The sequence below is a fragment of the Copadichromis virginalis genome, linkage group LG12 (genome assembly GCF_057382275.1).
Source record: "Copadichromis virginalis isolate Kocher_CV1m ecotype Utaka linkage group LG12, C_Virginalis_male_GT1.1, whole genome shotgun sequence".
Lineage (NCBI taxonomy): Eukaryota > Metazoa > Chordata > Actinopteri > Cichliformes > Cichlidae > Copadichromis > Copadichromis virginalis.
Window position 1 is genome coordinate 7626690 of NC_140629.1, and position 17201 is coordinate 7643890.

At 39.3% G+C, this 17201-nt stretch overlaps 2 protein-coding genes across 2 annotated transcripts; one reads left to right on the forward strand and one right to left on the reverse strand.

Moving 5' to 3' along the window:
* Positions 1-743: 743 nt before the first annotated feature.
* anapc7 (anaphase promoting complex subunit 7) lies at positions 744-6640 on the reverse strand. The gene is made up of 11 exons (XM_085474562.1): positions 6421-6640; positions 5772-5958; positions 5090-5209; positions 3731-3842; positions 3401-3554; positions 3166-3308; positions 2911-3028; positions 2626-2822; positions 2309-2533; positions 2000-2150; positions 744-1906 (listed from the first exon to the last, which is right to left on the reverse strand). The coding sequence occupies exons 1-11, from the start codon at positions 6519-6521 to the stop codon at positions 1717-1719; spliced, it is 1698 nt and encodes a 565-aa protein (XP_085330688.1). The 5' UTR covers positions 6522-6640; the 3' UTR covers positions 744-1716.
* Positions 6641-8847: 2207 nt separating this feature from the next.
* Positions 8848-14398, forward strand: LOC146696435 (ubiquitin-conjugating enzyme E2 G1-like). Its single transcript, XM_085474567.1, has 6 exons — positions 8848-9040; positions 11569-11671; positions 11775-11872; positions 12035-12213; positions 12325-12432; positions 12512-14398. Exons 1-5 carry the CDS (start codon positions 8998-9000, stop codon positions 12409-12411), a joined length of 510 nt encoding a protein of 169 aa, XP_085330693.1. The 5' UTR covers positions 8848-8997; the 3' UTR covers positions 12412-12432; positions 12512-14398.
* Positions 14399-17201: the final 2803 nt, after the last annotated feature.

Consider the following 17201-nt stretch of genomic DNA (forward strand, 5'->3'; position numbering starts at 1 on the left):
TGTAACAGGCCACAACAGTATGACTTCATTCTGGAGCATCAGTTTCATTTATCTCTGTTGGCTACCAGTTGTTAGCTCATCATTACCATCAGAAAAGATGTGCTCAATACTATAAAATGCCTTTTTAGGAATGATCTCGACGCAGCTGTGATCCTGATGCTGGCTGGAAATATGAAGCAGCTGGAACTGAACAAAGGGAAGGGATGTGAATCAACATTTGAATTAATGTGTTTCAGCATCTCATCCCACTGCGTATCTGACCCAAGCCTGTTAAAATAAATTTTACTCTAAAACTAACCTAAATGTGAGGAAAAACTATTTTATGAAATAAAGGAAATGATTTTCAAAATAAAGATTAAGCTAATAAAAAGAAAATGTGCAGTTTTGGAGGAATGTGTGAGCACCCTTGTGCAAATATTTAGTGAGACTCCAGAGTCCACCTTAAATCCAGCCCCCCTGACACACTCCATTTGAAACCCCTCCTGCACAGCTAGAGCAGAGCGGAAGAAGCCTTAGGATTTTCAAAATAAAGCATCACCTATTCAATCACCTCAACTTTAATGTGTTTGGTAACTTATTTGCTTACTGTTCATTGTGGGTCCATGAATGTACCCTGTTGAGCTGTTTTTGCTTCTTCGCCCTCTGACTGAGCAGAGATATGGAAGAGAGAATGAACACACTGATCACCTGGTGATGATAATTTATAAGCAAGTGGGATGACTTTAGAAACAGCTCTGTGCACATCAGGTGTTTCATTATTTTATTATACATTTTAAAAATATGTACAAAATACTATAAAGTTTTGTTTTGAAATGATAAACTAAAATATTCCAAGTTATGTTATTTTGATACAGAAGGCAGACCTAATGGACGACACAAACACACACACACAAATAAGCTGAACTATTACATGACACAAAAACAGGTTTTAGAAAATTCATACAGATTTTAAAGAGCAGCAGAAATTCAATGTCACTTCTGGTATATGTGTGACCTTTATTGTGACACTTCAACACCCACCCACTGCCTCCTTTGTGGTAAACGTGTCCCAAAATAAAAATATTACACAAGTCATAGTAACTCCAGTCATTTTTTTTTTTTTAAACTTCAAACCACAGTTTACTGAATCACCGTCTAATTTTAAACAAACTTCAGCTGCTCATTTACTTGCATCCTCCATTCCTGGGAACAACCTCTCAATGCAGGATACATGACTCACTATAAATAAAGTCTTTTTTATTTTTAAATGTCTTTGTGGTGTATTGTGAACTGGCTGGCAGGCAAGAAGGGTGCACAAATAGACAAGGTAATATAAGAACTTTGGGTGATTCCTGGATTTATAATGCTATGCATCAGACCTCAGAGTGACACTGCTGAGACTGTCAGACTGATGGGAAACAGCATTGGGGTCAAAAAAGAAAAAAGAAAAAAAATGACTGGAGTTCTGCATCAAGCTGCATTTTAATAAAAGTTCTGACGGCTTCCTGTAGCTGTACTGCAAAGTTGAGCATCAGTTCATCCAGGGGCGCAAGCATTAATTGTTGTATTTAAGGTCTTAGCCGTGTTGTCGTCTTTAGGTTGGCAATAACCTCGGAGATCACGGAGGTTAAACATGCAGTACAACCTTCGTCTTGTTCCGTCTGACAGCCCTCATGGCTGAAGGCTTCCCGTGGGCTGCCGTGTGATACTGACAGAGCGTCTGTCAGTGGACCGGAGTCACTGCATACCAAACCACTGTTCCTGATCGGCCCACTGAGCCGCCTCACTGTCACTGCCCTCAAGATCGCCGTCCTCCCCGCTGCCTTCCATGTCGTCACCATCCAGCTCCACTGTGGCGTCTGTGGGGCTCTCCTCCTTCTCCATCTTCTGCATGCCTTCTAATGATTTCTGGTCATTGGGATCCAGGCTTAGGACAGAAAACCATACAGTGTTAAATTCATAAAAAATACTTACTAGATTTTATGACAGCATTTTCCCAGGATCAATAATCAGTGTTTACCTTAATGCTATACTGTACTGGTCCATGGCTTCTTGGTAATCATTGACCGCCACCAGGAAATCTCCCAGCATCCTGTGCAGGACACAGTCACTTTGATTGGCCAAGGCGTTCCGCAGGAGAGCGATCCCTTCTTCATATTTCTGTTCCCGGCCTTCAAGCAAGAAAAAAAAAAGCAAAAGCAACAATTTCATCTCATCTGTATGTGAAGCTCCTTTTTTCCTCCCTTCAAGTCATTAAACTGTAGATTTATTTATCATTGGGGAAAGGAGGAAAACAGAAATACTTAAGAGTCTTTTTTGCTGTACGTACTGAGGAGTTCAGCCTTCTTGACCACAGCCTTGGTGTAGTCAGGTCTCTGGGCCAGTGCCTTGTCTAAAAGGGTTTTGGCTTTCTCCTGAGTCACTGGGTCTTCCAGACACACTGTGGCGAGGATGGTCAGAGTCTGTGCATTGGCTCCTAAAGTCTTATAGATGTTGTTAGCCATTCCCATAGCCTCACGAATCCCATTGGATGCCAGATAACAGTCAATTAAACCTGGAGTCATTAATACTTTGTTATTGCAAACGAAACAAAAACAATCTGAAGAGCCAAAAAAAGAAAGAAAAAAAAGCTAAAAGTAAGCCTACCTTCATAGCAGTCAAGGCGGCAGGGTGCCAAACGCATGGCCTCTCTGAAATGGATGATTGCTTCCTGAACTCGGCCCATGTTTCTCAGTGCCGCACCCTTCAGCAGCAGTGCCTGAACACTATTGCTGTTCAGCTGGATGGCCTTGGCTCCCAGGTAGAGAGCCCGGGAGTAACGCTTGCTATAAAAACTGTGACATCTGAACACCGCACATTGAAAAGTTTAATGATATAAAACACGGAAATTACATGAGAGAGATTTTGTCTGAGAAAAGTAAGACTACTCACCCAGAGATCACCCACGGTTCAGCGTGCTGATCAGATATATTAAATAATCGACCTCCCAAGACTTCAACATCCTCCAGGTGTCCCTCACGGGCCATCAGGTAGCCATAAACATCCATACCTGAAAAAGCAAACATGTTTCCAAATCTGTCTTTATTAAGGCTACTTAGACTTGTGTGACACACAGATTCTGATATTAAAACTGTCATCAACTACAAAATACATGTGTAAGTCAAAACGTTCTCTCCTGTAACACACCTTTGATGAGGTAAGGGTCCAACATCTGGGCTTGTTCAAATTTGAGAATTGCATTTTTCGTGTCACCTGCTCTGAAATAGACATCTGCCAGGCTCACCAGGAGGTCCACGTTGTCCCGCAAAAGTGATTTCTTTTCCAAAGAGCTGAGAGTGTTTCAGGGAGGAAGTTAAGACTGTCACAAAACACGGCTCGCAATATTCACTCACTGTGTACAAATCATTATTGCTTTGCTCACCAAATGGTATTAATAGCTCTCTGGTTATCCCCTGCATGTATGAAGGCGTACGCTTTGATCCAAACAGACAGCCAGTCAAGGTTGGGGATACTCTGGATCGCATCCATAGTCATGGAAGCCACCTCGGCTCCTTTGACTGACAGAGAAAGAAGACCTAAAGGAAAAACACATTTTTCAATTATTTAAAAGAGATGCTAAATCCAAGCAGAAGGGTTTTTTTGTTTGTTTGTTTTAAAGTGGCATGGACATAGGAGAGCACTGCAGGTACAAACATCTTAGCAGATGAAGTGCTGCTTATGGGATTACAGAGTCTACAGTGAACATGCGTACCAATGATTGCATCCAAGGCAAGAGGGCACTGTCTGAGGACCTCTTTGTAACTCGTCACAGCAGATCGCTCCTGTCCAGCTTTCCTGTACAGGTTAGCTAGCATCATGTTGATCTGAGGCAGGAAGGAATACAAAAGGTAATTACTACACCTTATACAAGTTACTGCACTTGAACTGGTTTCAAAAGGTTAAATAGAGCTTCATACAGTTCCATATCATATGAGCCCCATTTCAACAAAACTGGATGAATAACTTAGGAAAAGTGGAGCTCTGAAAACTAGTATCCAACACTGCTTTGGGCCTAAATTTGCCAGAATTCAGGGGTCAGAATCAATGTAGGTAATTTCTGATTTCAATTAATGACTTCTGTTCTTATAACTGATACCCTAGCACAGAGGTTCCCAAAGTGTGGGGCCCAGTATGAAAAGGGGAAAAAAAAAAAAAAAAAAAAAAAAAAGAATGCTTGGACACTGCTAGCATAATGGACAGGTTTTTTGACGGGAGATGAAGCGTCGCCAAATATGTTTCCAAACCAACTTCCTTCCATGCCAAAGACTAGAAAATATGGTGAAGCATATCTTCCCTTTGGCTTCACCTGCACAAGTGCCAAGGTAGGTCTCTGCGACAGAATTAGTTTTCCCTGTGTCGGGAGCACGCGCTGGGCTCTCCAAATCCCGGACAAACAGTATCCCACATTCTTGATTTTTAGTTCACAAACGCTTCTTGTAATGACTAACTACTCCTGAAATTTTGGAGATGTTAGCTCTTTATACAGTAAAGTTACAGTGGGATACAAATAATATCAGGCTGATCCCGCCGTAATTTGTTCCCCCACTTCAAATCACGGACAAACAGTATCCCACAGTTGTTTATGTTTCTGAACCCATTTTGCACAGAGAAGCACTTTTTGAAAAATGTATTGATAGCGCGAAGGTTTTTCTTGTAAAACAAAGGGGGGCCCAGCAAAAGAAGTTTGGGAACCACTGCCCTAGAATATCATGAAAACCAACCAACTAACAAATTTTAGCATCAGTGAACCAATTTTCGTAAAGTTTGTTAAGATTTATTTCAGTCGTATTTTGACTGTAGACCAGTCTTTGACTTCAAACTGCAACTGTCACACCATTTCCAATTAACAGATTTCATACTCCTAGTTTTTACTTAGGTGATTTTACTTTAAAACAACTACTGCTGAATTGTTACAAAACCTGAACTTGTAGGTGCATTCATTATTTAGTTCTAAAGCAGCTATTTGAATTCACACAGTTACTAGTCTAATCAGTTACTATAAAAAATAAATACATAAAACTAAAGCATGAGGTAAACAGTGATTGACAGTCACTGTGTTAACAGACTGTACCTTCGGAGTCCTCTGTCTGGATGGTATCCCATCGAGCACTGCAATGGCGTCTTTATCCAGTTTCAGAATGGTGTAGCACTCAGCTATTTTGTACTTTACCTCAATCTCTGAAGGCAAACTCTGAAAGACAACATTCATTGTAGATGAACATTATTCTAACCAGTCATCCTGTTCTCTGGATATACATATGGTGCTGCAGGACATGTAAAAGCATCTTTACATTTAAAGCATTTTAAGCCTTAAATCACTGGAAGGATGAAAGGCTTAGATTTACATTGTGTGAAAGTAAAGTAAAAGAGATTTTAGTGTCGCAAAATTTTGTAAACATTATGTATAACAAAATTAAAAAAAAAAAAAAAAAATCACAACTACAGGTAAAGTCACGACTCACATTACCAGAATTTTAGTGGCTGACGAGGATCTACATTACTCCTGTCAAACTTTATCTAATGTAGTTATTAAATGTTTCAGAAAGGCAACCTTTAATTACTACGGAAAAAGTCAAAAATTCGGGAGAGATGTTCAGCATCAGCAAACCTAATGTTCAATTCTGTGTCAAGTCAAGCCAAAGATTTCTATATCAAATTTTAAATAAAGAATAATAAAAAAAACAACAACAGGTGACCAAAATGCTATTATAGATTTCAGTTTGTTTTTGATTACAGGAAATTGTCAAACACACCTGTGCCTGTATGTTAGAAGCAGCTCCACCAGTTGAAGTACGAACTTTTGATGTTTTGCTGAGCACCTTTTTCTGTTGCAGAGCCATGCTGTATTTGCAGGCAGCGTTGCGATACTCTTTGTCATGGAAGATGGCATCAGCATGGTAAACCAGCAGCTGGTACTTCTGAGCCGGCGAGAACAGCTCCCTTCCATTAAAAACACACCAACAATTAAGTGCTCAGACTGAGGAAAACCATTAAAACTGAATGACACACGAAGAAACATCAATGCAAAACTCATAAAAATTGTCCTACATAGCTACAGTTTTTAAGTCAGTCACTCTAAAGTGTCAAAAGTATGAATGGGTAAGACAACGACAAGTTTTCTAATGCAATACTAGTTAAATTTCAAGCTATTTCATAGTAGCATTGTTAAGCGCATACGCTTGTAGATGCGACTATATCGTGAAGGAGTACACACACTGTACTGTATATAATTTAAATTGCACTCGCATTTAAACACTATCCAATAATGAGTGGATAATGAAAAGCTTCGGTAGAAATAATAATGTTAGCTGATGTTGACTAGTTAGGTTGGGGCTATCGCTACCACTGGTGTGGAAAAGCAGTCTTCGGGAATTAGACGGTTCCCGCTCAGACACGACTTACGGATTGTTGTTGCTCATCGTCAGCAACAAACTACTCAAAATCCGGACATTAGAGTAAAGGCCTGCTGCAGCCATATCCCGCACATAATCTATTACATTCATTTTGGATTATTTGAAGGGCTCGCTGTAGGTTTCCGGCTCAGGTTAAAAGTTTGGGCTCTGGAACGGCTAATGTTAGCTAGCATCTGACGCATAAGACGTCCAACGGCTGACCTTCCTTCCGCATAGTGCTGCGTTTAAATGCTCTTCAAAAGCTCGTATATTTTCAAAACTTTGAAATAAAAACCTGCCTGTGAAATCTTTGATGTTGAGTAAAATAAGTATTTTATCGACTTTACTTTTATCTTAGGGACGTTAGATGAGAAGTTACATTTTACGAAATATTTTACAGACCAAGGCGTCTTTATTTAATTATTCTAAATTTATCGAATCGCACATGTCGCGATACCTTTGAATGCATCATGTTTGTTTTTGCTGCAGCAGTTTTTAAAATAGTTGGAAATTTTTGTTTCAACTATTGACTTAAACAGTCGTGTTTTATCAAATCACGCTATTTCAAAATTCTGTAATAAAAGTGTATGATATAATTATAATATATTAAAACAGTTTACATTATCGCTAATCTAATATTAAAATATGAGTCAAAAACTCAGGCTTCAGACTACCCTATATGCTAATTTTGAGATAGTGGATGAAATATAATGAAGGTAGCAGTGAGCCCCACTATAATACAAATAAAGATTATTTTGAACTCTTAATGGAGCTGGAAACAAGTATAACAGGTCCTCTTTAATGCACAAGATCAGCTGATACTAGGTTTGGGGGCCCATATGGTGATACACATATTTAGTAAGGATTGTGAGCTTAATATATCATCAGATTTTTTTTTAGATGTGTACACATGGTAGCTTATTAACTTTCCAGTAGTGGATTTCAAAATATTATTTGAAATCCACACATATGGTTTTCATATGTGCCTGTTTTCAGTGAAATCAAGTTTAATAGCAGGAAATCCATCTCTGCCATCTTTTTCTAGTAACCTATATTGACAACAGCATAATAAAACTGGAAATTTTGTTTTTGGTGTGCTACCCCAATATTTTAGTGGTCCCCATATGGCTACCCTTTTAAAAATATTCTGAAGTGCCCCTGCTTAAGAGTTGTCTATAAAGATACGACTTGAATAAGCATTGTTACTTGGGTGAACTCAGGTAAACTGGGACACCTTTGGTGTTGTGTTGAGGTGATGTTTTACATTATAATTGTTCAGGCACTGCACTTGTTTGTGTGATCACGTGTTGAGTGTAAAAAGGGCAAGTGAAAGGACAACATGAAACAGAGATAACTGGGTGAATTTTAAGATAATTTTAATTGAACATAACAATGTAACGTTGCATTTCAGTTGCATTAAACTGCCAAATGTTACTTGCTGAAAGATGCTCATACCTAATTTTGCTGACTTAATCCAGGCAATGAGCCGCCACTACGTCTAAATGATGCTCATCAAAAAAAAAGTTTGCACATCGGTTCCCCCAACCAATATTTAGGTTGGACTGAGACTGCCAAAACCACAACCTAATAGACTTCAGTAAGGCTACAAACCACACAACAATAACGATAATAAACTGTACAATAAACAACAATCAATCAGTGTAAATAATCACAAAAAGGTGTCTGTGGCTATTTGAAAAGAGAAAACACTCACTAACAATCATAGTCTCCCTGAGAACTGACATCAGATGGGGAATCCAAATGGTGATTTGGTCGGGGGTGGGGTTGGTACACATTTATGAGCCAGTGGACACTCTTTCAATGATGAGGATGTACACATCCTGGACAGGGAGGAACACTTGAGCGGAAGTCAAGAAGGCCATTTACGTGAAAAGAGAAAGACCATCTCTGAACTGAGGAGGGGGCCTAAAGGGTACTTTCACCATCTTACAATGCTGTGATTGCAGCCATTCCCCAACTCTCTGCGAATGGTACTTATGGCTATTAATCAATGGGCTTCAATCAATGGTCATGAGAATTTGCATATTAATGATCAAGGAATTGACCTCACAGCCCATTGTTCATTCCGTGGGCTGGTTTCAGTCATTGTGCAACTGTAGTGTTTATAAGGTTCGGGAATCCTGCAGTCAACTGAGACAGAAGAAGTGGATGGATGACGAAACGTTTCTCCCACTGAAAACGCAAGTCCAGATTAACAGAATCGACCTTCTGCGACATTTACCAGTCTCATTACGCTACAGTCTTATTGAATCAACTCTACACATCTCTCCACGAACGCATTGGCGAATTTTGAATTTTGATTTCGCTGCAGTACAAGACTGATACAGTTTTCCAGTTTGTTGCTTGTTGATTTGTCTTGATCAAATGTTGCTTTGAAGCCACGCATAAACACAGTCGACCGCAGGCGCGCATGCGTACAGCTCAGGCTTGTGTCAAAACACAGAGGGAAATCAGCAGCAGGCACGGGCAGTACTAAGATCTTAGCTCGGTTTGTTCGGGTTTAGCTCTTCTCTTCGTAAAGTGTTTGTCTACACGGAGTGCTTTTTTTCAACTGCGCGGGCATACCATGACCGAACAATCAGCATTGCTTCTTCGAAAACAACTGGCAGGTAATAATAATGTAAAACTAAGCAAATAGAGCCGACATAAAGGCTCTATACCTTAGCAGCTAACGTTAGCTTTTTTTGTGGCTTGGCAAAGCTGTGTTTACGCAGTAGAAGTAAGCTCAGAAAGGTAGCCGAACAGCATAATGGGTTCCTTTATCAGTCTAGCTGAGTGTGTGGCTAAGCAGCTTTGAATAGCTTACCTGTGTTGTGAATAAATACATAATTTTGAAGTATACTGAGCTCAAAAACACCTCAAACAACACATTGCAGGACCAGTCTAGCTAGCATTTGCTAGCAAGTTGGGCATTAGTTAGCTAACGGAACAAAGGAATAATCAACCAGACACTCATCTGCTCTAAACACTTTAGCATTGTTAATGGTAGCGCTGTGCACCGCAAGGATTTCATAGATCTATATACCAATACATTAGTAACCGCTTGATTGAAATTACAAATCCATAATATAGCCATTTAAGATACAATCTAACGTTTCTGATATCAAATATGGCCCAGAGTCTAACGCGGGAGGCAATCTATATTAGTATTCAAGCCCTCAATGCTGAAACTCTTATCGTTCTCCTTTTGAAGTCTTTGCAGAGACATAGTTGATTTTATTGCTGTTGTGCCCTGTAAATGACACATGGATCTCACGAGTCTTTAAAACCCGTGGTATAAAGTTTGGTTTGCAGCTGCGTGACTGTCCAGTTCCTTCAGTTCTCATCTTTTAAAAGTAAACCAATACCTCAGTCAACACTTTGCTATATGAGGTGCAGCTTTTCATTTAATGACTTTAATGCTGTAATTCAATTATAATTTACCCGATAGGATAGGGTAAAAGAACTTAATGCAGCATTCAAGATCAGGTGATGAAATCTGTCGTGGATCACTAAAAAACAACATCGTGCAGTCTTAATCATGTAAATTATATTAATTCAGTGTTAATACACTGCAGTCAAACTGGTCCATTTAGCTAAAGTAACACATTTTGTGAGTTCAGTTTCAGCACATGACAAACACAAGTGCTATGTATGTTTGTATATAGCATGCCGTATTAACATGACAGCATCCAGTTACACAAGTGATTTGGGATTTTGCACCAGCTGACCATCACATACAAATATTAGTTACTCTGTGTGTGGGGAATGAATCATTGACAGTGTTTGATGCAGTTTTTCTTTTCAAGTCAGTGATTCATATCAGCAATCTTCATTATTTTTGGACATCACGATTAGATTCTGTAAACAGGTTGTTCAAATGAAAATTTATGGATTTTCAGTTTTTGCTCAACTGCGAAGTAAAGGTTCATCTATTGTCTTCCCATAGTTCCCATGTTTGTATTCATTTTATTTGTTTAGCCATATTAGGGCCATATTATCACCTCTCAATGACATAACACAGAGCTAAGAGTTATTAAACCCCCCCCCCCCAAAAAAAGCCAAAGACAACTGTCTGAAACGGAGCATTTAAATCAGTGTGAACCCTTGTACATATGCTGACATAATTTGGTCATCTTTATTATGAATATATATTATATATGACATCAAATGAGGAAAACCACAGGTCAGTGGTCAAGTTCCTGTTATATTTTTCGAAGACTTCATCAAGTCCTTTCTGTGGGCTGTATGTGTTGTTGGTGCATTGTATTGTAGATTTTCTGTGGACGTCCACGCTGTTACAAAAAATTGGCAGGACTCTAGCATGCTTACAGACACAAAGTATAATTAAGGCTTTAAAATGAATGGATGTGGAAAGTAATTTTTCTGTTTCTTCAGTCCTTAGCAACAGACTGCTCCCATGGAACCAGAGTGTAAGATTGATCTATTTCCTATAAGACCAAGGTTAAAAGAGTGCTTCAAGCACATGCCATATTGAAAAACTGAGATATTCATCGTGATGCCTTGTGTGGGTCGGTTTCTCAGTGGCTCGGGAAAATTCAGTTAGCTCAGTTGAGTGTATATAGTACTTGTTGCTGATTCATTTTTAGTCACCTGCTCTTTGTGAATTCACAGATGTCAGATACTTCCCACAGTGAAGTGTGTCAGCATCAGTAAACAAAACATGGGTAAAGAGCTTGCGGTTTACATGATATCCACCAAATCAGTGTCTGGGACTCCAACACAGATTTATTTTCCTCTGAAATTATGTGCCATGAGTTTGTCATAATAGTTTATTTCTGCTGGGTTTTATTTACTCAAGTTTGTTGACCTAAGTGAAAAACCAGAGCTTGGTTACCTTGTCAGCTGCATCATGTCAGCTTATGTTTTCTATTAAGCTGCTACCGCTTTTTTACCCCCAGTCTCTTTTACTTGTGTACTGTTGATGTCAGCTTAACTGATTGTTATGATACCAAAATTCTGAATATCCAGAGATACTTTTATAACACGTAGTAAGAGTAGGGGTCTGTCAACAAAATATGTTAACACCGTGGATGTTGACTTCTCTTCTATTTCTAGTGATAGGCCTTTCTGTACTACAGTTCTGTTTTCACTTTGCTACTGAATAAAATACACGTTGTGCCTCTGTTTTTCCCAGAGCTCAATAAGAACCCCGTGGAGGGCTTTTCAGCTGGTCTGATAGATGATGATGACATATATAAATGGGAAGTTGTGATCATTGGTCCACAAGATACCCTTTTGTAAGTAAGGTCTTTGGTTGACATATTCAGAAACACAAAGGATGATTTAATTCAGTCATTTGACAAGTGTTTGTCCTTTTTCCCCCTGTATTTCTCACTGCAGTGAAGGAGGGTTTTTCAAAGCATACCTAACCTTTCCCTATGATTATCCACTACGGCCGCCGAAGATGAGGTTCATAACTGAAATCTGGCACCCAAACGGTAAACCCACTTCTTACCCTTTGATCCTTTTACTCACATAGTCTTCTTTGCCATCACTTGATCCCTGCATATAAATAGATTTATAAACTTTCTTTTACTGAACAGATCCGTGCGACTGACTTGAAAGTGTAATCAAAAAATGTGTGAAATTCGTCTCCACAGTTGCAAAGAACGGCGATGTTTGCATCTCAATTCTGCATGAGCCAGGAGAAGATAAGTTTGGTTATGAAAAGCCCGAAGAACGCTGGCTTCCGATCCACACAGTAGAGACAATCATGATTAGTGTTATCTCCATGCTCGCAGACCCCAACAGCGACTCACCAGCTAATGTGGATGCTGCGGTGAGTTATTTATGTCATTCTTCAAATGCTGGAAGTCCCACCTTTTTATTTGAGCAGCTTAGGTAATTTGAGAAAGTGTGAGTAAAAGAATCTGGTTCTCCTTTCCTACAGAAAGAGTGGAGGGAGGACCCTAATGGAGAATTTAAGAGGAAGGTGGCTCGCTGTGTAAGAAAAAGTCAAGAGATGGCATACGATTAGGAGTCAGCTGTAAATTCCAGGGTAAGCAAACTGACCTGCTGAGTAAGATTTGCATGGAATACCTTGCTTCTGTAAGTAATAACTTCATTCTTTATTGCAGTTAAAGGAAATGCCTTCAGAGGGAAAGATTCAGCAAAAGGCTTTTGCACCCCTTGTTTTGCCAGTCAAAGGAGTTGGTTGGCTTCAACCACGTTTTTGTGAACGGTTGTCATTTTCCGCCAGACGAACCAATTTGAGAAACCTACCAGCAAAATTATCCTGTTTCTTACCTGGAATTGTATATTTAATTTAATTTATTTTGAGAAAAAATAATGATGTAAAATATGTCACTACTGTAAATTAACTTCCTTTTTTTATCTGCTGCTGAACAGTTTCTACTTTATACCAGGTTTCTTATGCAATTTAGTGGTCAAGATTGTGTAAAACAAAATGAAAGCCTGTTGTCATTAGGTCATCACTTGTCCTCCCTGCTTCATACTGAGATAGATTAACGACAGCCCAACATCAGCTCTGTCCGTAGATGCGATTATTTTGTCATTGAATCACCGTTGCCTTTCGTCGGCTTCACAGTTCGCCCCGTCTCGTTCAGAGGGACAGGTTGAGAACTTTTTATGGTATTCACATTTTCTGAGAAAAAGCCTTCTGTTAGCATTTTCTTCAAGTGTCAGTACATGTAAGAGTTTCAAAACCATGACTCTCAACCTGCATGATCCCCTCAAACAGCTCTGTTATGTATCGTTTTAAGCTATGGATGCAAATGGAACGGCTTACGCAGCACCTTGAGAGTTATTGTTTTATTATTTTTAGACTCAGACAAGCATAGCTAATGGTAACAGGAGGTTGGTGCCAACTTCTCAGGATCAAACTTTAGTGGGATCTCGATTAGCAATCAGTAAGATAAACTTAATGCTCCGCCGTCAACAAAGAAGTCTGATAATGATCACTTAGTTGAAGTTATTGAAAATCACGGACAAGCAAATCCAGACTGTGAAAATAGCCTAAGCTGTGATTATTCTGCATGTGGACTGATTAACTGGCATCTGCGCTTACCTCAATTTAAACGGATAGCATATTTGACCAGGTTTATGGTTGAGTTCTTAATCTGTTGGGGAATACGGGGGATTTTAAAGGCTCCTTAGTAGAGTTAGGCTAGTTATTCTTACCTTGTTTTGTCGTGGCACATTTGGCTTCCAATTAGTGCTTCATATTCACTCGCGGGCTTAGACTCTTCAGGACTTTGGCTAGTTTGTGGGATAGTGCTCTTCTGTGAACATCTTGAGTTCTGATCGGTACATACTTCATTAGAATTTATCACCTTCACTCGATTACTAAATCTGGGTTGTGATCCTTCACAGAGACTTAACTCGCCGCTTAGTAAAGTGTAAGCAAGTGGGGGCTGAAGGCGATCCCCCATTTAGGCTTTATTTTAAAAAAACACTAAAAGGTTGTGTTTGGGTGGAGTCTGGAAACCACTGGCTTTTGTTCACCTCATTGATGATGTTGTTGCTGAATATTAAGCCATGATGACGTGAACTCTGTATAACGTATTGATCTGTGACTGACACTGAAACATAGCTATAACCATCTTTTGGCGCATGCAATCAGGTTTGAGGGAGTTGGGGTGAGTTTCAGTAGGATACCATTGGTAGTGCATTCTGGGTGAATGTGATGTGTACAGTTGGTAGATTTCTGTAGACTTGATTATCACATAACTGCTGTTGACATTACCTTTTAAAGTCAGAATTTTCTAACCTACCATGACCTCCTCTGACCGGTGTTCACTGTATTTGCACAGATTCGGTGCGTTTGAAATGTCATTAAGCAATACGCTCTGAAAATGGTGTGTCCAGGTAATCCACCCTAACGCCATTCTTTTTGTTTTTGTTAATTTTTTTGTTTGTTTTTCATTTTTGTTGTTGTTTTTTTCCCCATTTTGTGTCAATGCAATGTATATTGGACATGATGCTCAATAAAGTGTGTAAACAGAGTGCTTTGTAATGTTGTGTTTTACATTTTTCATGAGGACACACTCTGGGTTCAAGTATATTAGACCTCTGCTCTGTAATTGGAACCCAGTGGGAACTCTCGCGTTTCAGGGCTGGCTTCGTTACACAATAATAGGCTCTGCTGGCTGCAACATGTGCCGAGCGGACAAAGATGCCAGCAACCTCTCCGATATAGGACAGGAAATACTGCTGTGTGTATAACTGAGGATGAGGAAGCGGGTTACATTTGCTGAGAACCTGAAAAAAGAAAACTTGTTCAGAAATGGAAGTGGTCACATGAGGTAACGCTTACACGGAGGTCCTGACATCCTCGGTGAATTAACATAACTGATGGATTTATGAAGTTTCACAGTGAGACTTGTAATTTGTTGTTTTTAGATCTGCAGGCCCTAAGAGGAGATGCACGGGTGGTGAGTTAGATTTTTCTTATTTACCAGCTGGACATGAACCTTTTGTTAGCGATTTTTTTTAAATTATTATTATTATTTTATTAAATGTTTAATAGAGAGTGCATAAATCAGAGGTTTGTATGTAGTTGATGAGCTGCCAACATAGCTTCTAACATCCAGATGCCATAAACATCTGGATGTAATTTAATGCTGTTGAACTACTTGTGGTAATTTTGTTATTTTAATGTCATTTTTCTCACTTTTGTTTTCATCCGTTCATCCATTTGACATTTCATCTTTTAGCTTGGCTAAAATGTTTTACACTTTATCCACAAATTTAGCCTAACCAACATTTGTTAATTAACTTTAAACCTTTAATTTTTGCTATTTGTCCTGTTCAAAAATAGTTTTTACAATTTATCCTTAACTTACTAGTGTTAGACTAGTTTGTTCATTTCTTTTAACACCGCTTATCTCTTTGCTTTCTAACTTTTGGTTTTTGTGCCTTTTAATAAAGTGACACTTTAGTTAAACCTCTTAAATCAGCCATATCTTGATTACAGTAGATTTTAAATTAAACTGGAATATTTACAAAAAAACGTGTCATTGTCCAAATACATGTATACATCAGTCAAACACAGTATTAAACCCACTAAAAGAAATAACATTTCGATGGCACATGTCATGGCATACAGTCATGAAGAGCTTTCACAGGACGTGTAATGGGGGTGTACTGTGAAAACCCACGATTCAATAGCTTGCTCCTTTAGGAGCAGTAACCCGAAGTCATGATTTCTGTAGGATTTAAGTGTCCCATATCATTGTGGAGGAATTTTACAGCTTCTCTGCACTCTTTACGACTTTGCTTTAGTTCATTGAGATTTGTGGGGATCTCACCATATCATCTCAGTCAGTTTAAGGTCTGGACTTTGACTATTTTGTCACATGCTTGGGATCACAAGCCTGTTTCAGGACTCCAGCCAATCTTAAGCTGCCTGACAGATGGCTTCATATTTGACTTTATAATACCATTGTGTACAGAGGACTTCAGACAATTTCCTGTCATAAACACAGCATTTTTTCCTGACATGTTGCTTTTTGGTAGGCTTTGAATGTCTACCTGGTCAGCAGGTGAGAGAAATCTACAGAGGACAACACACAAAGATGCCTGCAGGCGGCCAACACTTGAAAACGATACATCCTCCAAAATCTATGATGTCTGCCCCTTTCTTACAGGTAACCTCACAAAGCTGGAACAGGTAGCTTTTGGGTTTGGTTTGGTTTTTGTTTTTTTTGACCATCAAGGGCTAAAGAACCTCTCCAGGGGAAAAAATATGGTGTTTTTTCTTTTTGCGATCCTTTACTACATGTCGTTCACTATGCTCACTCTCCCTCCACCTCTTTCCTATCTATCAGTGTTGCACTTTCGAAAAAAGGTTAAAACTGCCCCTAAAATGATATTTATTACTATATGTTAGTTGTGAGTTTTTCTAAAGTAACAAACCTAAGAAACTAAACTGATAAATTTAAATCCACCGAGAACTTGACTCATTTGACAGTAGTGACAGATTTTTATTAGCTGTTTGATAGTTTCTTCAATTGAAAGGCCAGCTAGTTTCTTTAGCAGAGCAGGCACAGGTGAAGATATGACCTGAGCTGACAACAAGTAATATTTGCTGGAAAGCTTTTGTTGCAATACAGTATCATCTTAATATGTTTTACATTGTGTTCCTTTTTACAGAAAAGCACTGGGGTTAGGGTTAGAGCACACACACCTAAAACACACATTGCTGCAGTGGGGACAGCCACTCTCCCTCCCTCCATGTAACGGGAGAACTAGTGAGTGAGTGGGGTCTGGTTTGCTTTTAGCTGCAGAGGGAGCATGGTGGCAGAATGCAGGCATGCGATGGAGGGCTAAAACCCACATACAAAGTGAAGTAAAAGTTACCAGTTTTTAAGGCACAAAGAGTGTTTTCTAAATATGTAATCCCTGGTGAATAGAAGTCATTCTGTACGGGTTTAATTCATGCCAGGAGAGGAACTTGATTTTCTCATTTAAAGCATATTTAAGGCATCTCGTATATATAATGACCTTACTGTCCTTCTGCCATGTGTAATCACATCTGTTCTTGTCTCAGGAGCCAGCTTTTACAGGAGGACGCACACCCTACCTCTACAGTATAGCAAGCATCTACAGTACAGAGCACATGAGACTGCAAATGAAGCAGCACTATCTCAATGTCCTGCACGCATGCATTCAGTCAGGTCTGTATCTGAATTCATTCTGAATGCAGTGAAAGTTTGTCTCACACATAAACTGACCAGCACAGTCCAACGCATCCTGTGTTTTGGATCGCCCAGGTCATGATGAGACCCGCAGGAGAATGCATGGAGA

What these genes read in the sequence shown, in the direction of transcription:
- anapc7 (XM_085474562.1), bottom strand. Translation starts at nt 6,521, where the DNA reads ATGAATGTAATAGATTATGTGCGGGATATGGCTGCAGCAGGCCTTTAC. An exon ending in TGCCTTGGATGCAATCATTG is followed by an intron (nt 3,555 to 3,730) that starts GTACGCATGTTC and finishes TTTTTCCTTTAG; the next exon opens with GTCTTCTTTCTCTGTCAGTC. An exon ending in CCGCCTTGACTGCTATGAAG is followed by an intron (nt 2,534 to 2,625) that starts GTAGGCTTACTT and finishes TAATGACTCCAG; the next exon opens with GTTTAATTGACTGTTATCTG.
- LOC146696435 (XM_085474567.1), top strand. Translation starts at nt 8,998, where the DNA reads ATGACCGAACAATCAGCATTGCTTCTTCGAAAACAACTGGCAG. An exon ending in GGTCCACAAGATACCCTTTT is followed by an intron (nt 11,672 to 11,774) that starts GTAAGTAAGGTC and finishes TTCTCACTGCAG; the next exon opens with TGAAGGAGGGTTTTTCAAAG. An exon ending in TGAAATCTGGCACCCAAACG is followed by an intron (nt 11,873 to 12,034) that starts GTAAACCCACTT and finishes TCGTCTCCACAG; the next exon opens with TTGCAAAGAACGGCGATGTT.